Here is a 3,059-nt window from a genome sequence, read left to right as displayed (position 1 = left end):
GGTGCAGGTGAGGACGTGACAGGTATAATTATAAAGGAATAGCATGAGGAAGATGTGTTGGTGGTAGAGTAGTTCTCTATCTCGATGGAGGTGAAGGTTCCATAGATATACCCATGAGAACAAATTACATAGAATTATATACACACATTGTTGTACCAATGTCAATTTCCTAATTCTATTATTGTACTATAGCTATGTAAGATATAACCATTGGGGGAACATGGACGAAGGATACACTGGATCTTTGTATGGTCTTTACAAAATTCTGTGAATCTATAATTATTTCCAAATAACAAGTGAGAAAAAAATAACTTTGGTCAAATATTATCTTTCTTAGGTGGTCTTAATTTACTGCATATATGCAGATGAGGGTCTTCAAGTCAACAATGCTTCCTAAGGCTCTGCATTTTTAACTGGTCTCTGCCTATTTATATTAATAGTAAAATAGAAAACACTTATGTAGCACAGAACATGCTCTAACTGCTTTACATATATGGGCTTATTACTCCTCTTCAAGCCCAGTGTGATAAGTACTATTGTCATCTCCATTTTACAAATGGGACTCTGAAGCACAGCCTGGTTATTTGGCTAGAAAGTACCAGAGTCAGCGAATGGGGCCAAGCAAACTGCAAACACAGTCCGTGCATATCTTAATAATCCAGGTACTCTAAAGAAAATAAAGGCCGGCCCGGTGGATCACTCGGGAGAGTGCGGTGCTGATAACACCAAGGCCCCGGGTTCAGATCCCATATACGGATGGCCGGTTGGCTCGCTGCCTGAGTGTGGTGCTGACAACACCAAGTCAAGGGATAAGATCCACTTACCAGTCATCTTTTTAAAAAAAAAAGAAAAAGAAAAAAGAAAAGAAAAGAAAGTGTGTTCCTTTGAAGAATACAAACTTAAATACAAGGTGCTTTATCTGGATTTTCTTTTGGCTGTTCTTCATTTCACAAATAAAAACTTCCTTTGTTTTTACAGTAAGAATGCTGGTGATGATCAGGTCGAAGACAAGCTGAAGGAATTGAGATGTCACTTTACCTGGGGGCTGCTAATTGAAGACAGTGCAATGCCTGATTTAGAAAACAGGGTCTTGGAAGAGATTGAGTTCCTAGACACCAAGTACAATGTGGGAATACACAACATGCTGGCCTATGTGAAGCACCTCAAAGGCCAGAATGAGAAAGCCTTGGAGAGCTTGAAAGAAGCCGAAGACTTAATCCAGTGAGATCATGCCAACCAATCAGAAATAAGAAGTCTGGTGACATGGGGCAACTATGCCTGGGTGTTCTACCACCTGGGAAGACTGGCAGAAGCCCAGACTTACCTGGACAAGGGGGAGAGCACTTGCAAGAAGTTGGCAAGTCCTTTCCGCTATAGAATGGAATGTCCTGAGATGGACTGTGAGGAAGGATGGGCCTTGCTGAAGTGTGGAGGACAGTATTACGAACGGGCCAAGGCCTGCTTTGAAAGAGCTCTGAAAGCAGACCCTGAAAACGCTGAATTCAGCACCGGGTATGCAATTGCCACCTATCGCCTGGATGGCTTTAATGCAGCATTAAAAGGCACAGAGGGGTTTTCTTTGCACCCCCTAAGGCAAGCCATCAGGCTAAGTCCAGAGGATGCATATATTAAGGTTCTCCTTGCGCTGAAGCTTCAGGAAGTAGGACAAGAAGCTGAAGGAGAAAAGTACGTTGAAGAGGCTCTGACCAACGAGTCCTCACAGACTTATGTCTTTCGATATGCAGGCATGTTTTACCGAAAAAAAGGCTCTCTGGATAAAGATTTTCAGCTCTTAAAAATGGCCTTGCAGGCAACACCCGACTCTGTCTTCCTGCATCACCAGATAGGGTGTTGCTACAGACAATATATGATCGAAATAAAGGAAGCTGCAAAGGTGCCGCGTAGCAGAGAGGTTGAAGAAAATGCAGACAGAATGATGAGATTAGCCATACATCATTTTGAACTGGCTATAGAGAAAAAGCCCACATTTACAAAAGCTTATATGGATTTAGCCAACATGTATTCAGAGCAAGGTGAACAGCAAAAGGTTGAGGACACGTACCAGAAAGCACTCACCCTGCATGATGGTAATAAGAGCCTATTGCAGGAGGTCCATTATCGTTACGGCTACTTTCTGGAACATCACAAGCAATCTGAAAATGATGCAATTACCTACTATTTAAAAGCACTAGACATAGAACCACAGTCAAATGCTAGACAAAAAATTCTCAGGGCTTTAGAGAAGTTGGTTAACAGGCGAGTTCATCAGAATAGATCTGATGAGGAGAGTTTAAATCTCCTTGAGCTCGTTCACAGATTGAAAGAGGGAAGAGAGTGAAGCTCTGATGTCCTAGGAGAGACCCTGCACCTGGATGCTGGCCTGAGGCCTGTCTTTAGAAATATTAAATGTTAACATATCTAAATGTACCATCATACAAATCTTTCCTCATTAGTGTCTTCAAGAAGGTGTGACAGAAAAGATCACAAAATAGTTGAGTGGCACATTGCACTGTCGTCTAAAGTCCCACTTTTTGGCTAATGAACAGCATCCTTCTGAAGGAGAGAAAAACACAAATAATTTCTATTCTTAACCCTCATAAATTCTTAGCTGGGACACCTCTCTAACAAAAGAGATTTCTAACAAGAGAAAAGAAGAATTTTTAATTTTAATGCATGCTTTAACCATCAGGCCGGAGAGGCTCAGTTCAAAAGTCTCTCTCTCATGCCAATGGCTTGGAACTCTCTCTTAGTATTAACAAAGAGCCATATTTCTTAGAAGTGACACTACACACACACACACACAAAGGAGTTTTGGGCTTCCAAAATGCAGGAAAATGGGGAAAATTTTAGCCCATCTAATTTAGGATGCTAGACTGCAGTTGCAACCCTCTGAACTCCCTTTGGTGGACAACTCCTCCTGAAGTCCCATGTGTTTGGGAGAAATCTGAAAAATTCCCATATGCTTTGAGACATCAGGCTATGCATTATCTTACACCTAGCTCGTGGGAGGAAATTCTCTCTAAAATGTATACAGATGCTTCCAGGTGAATTAAAACTTT

General features: G+C 41.5%; 1 protein-coding gene across 1 annotated transcript; it reads left to right on the top strand.

The window, feature by feature from the left end:
- The first annotated feature begins 999 nt into the window (after positions 1 to 999).
- Positions 1,000 to 2,783, top strand: LOC103582608 (interferon-induced protein with tetratricopeptide repeats 1B-like). Its single transcript, XM_008564155.1, is given in 1 exon segment — positions 1,000 to 2,783. A coding segment is annotated over 1 exon segment (1,272 nt). The 5' UTR covers positions 1,000 to 1,066; the 3' UTR covers positions 2,339 to 2,783.
- Positions 2,784 to 3,059: the final 276 nt, after the last annotated feature.

The sequence above is a fragment of the Galeopterus variegatus genome, unplaced genomic scaffold (assembly GCF_000696425.1).
Source record: "Galeopterus variegatus unplaced genomic scaffold, G_variegatus-3.0.2 Scaffold16954, whole genome shotgun sequence".
Taxonomy (NCBI): domain Eukaryota; kingdom Metazoa; phylum Chordata; class Mammalia; order Dermoptera; family Cynocephalidae; genus Galeopterus; species Galeopterus variegatus.
The sequence above is the reverse complement of the archived record's forward strand: the minus strand, read 5'-3'. Positions and strand labels throughout refer to the sequence as shown.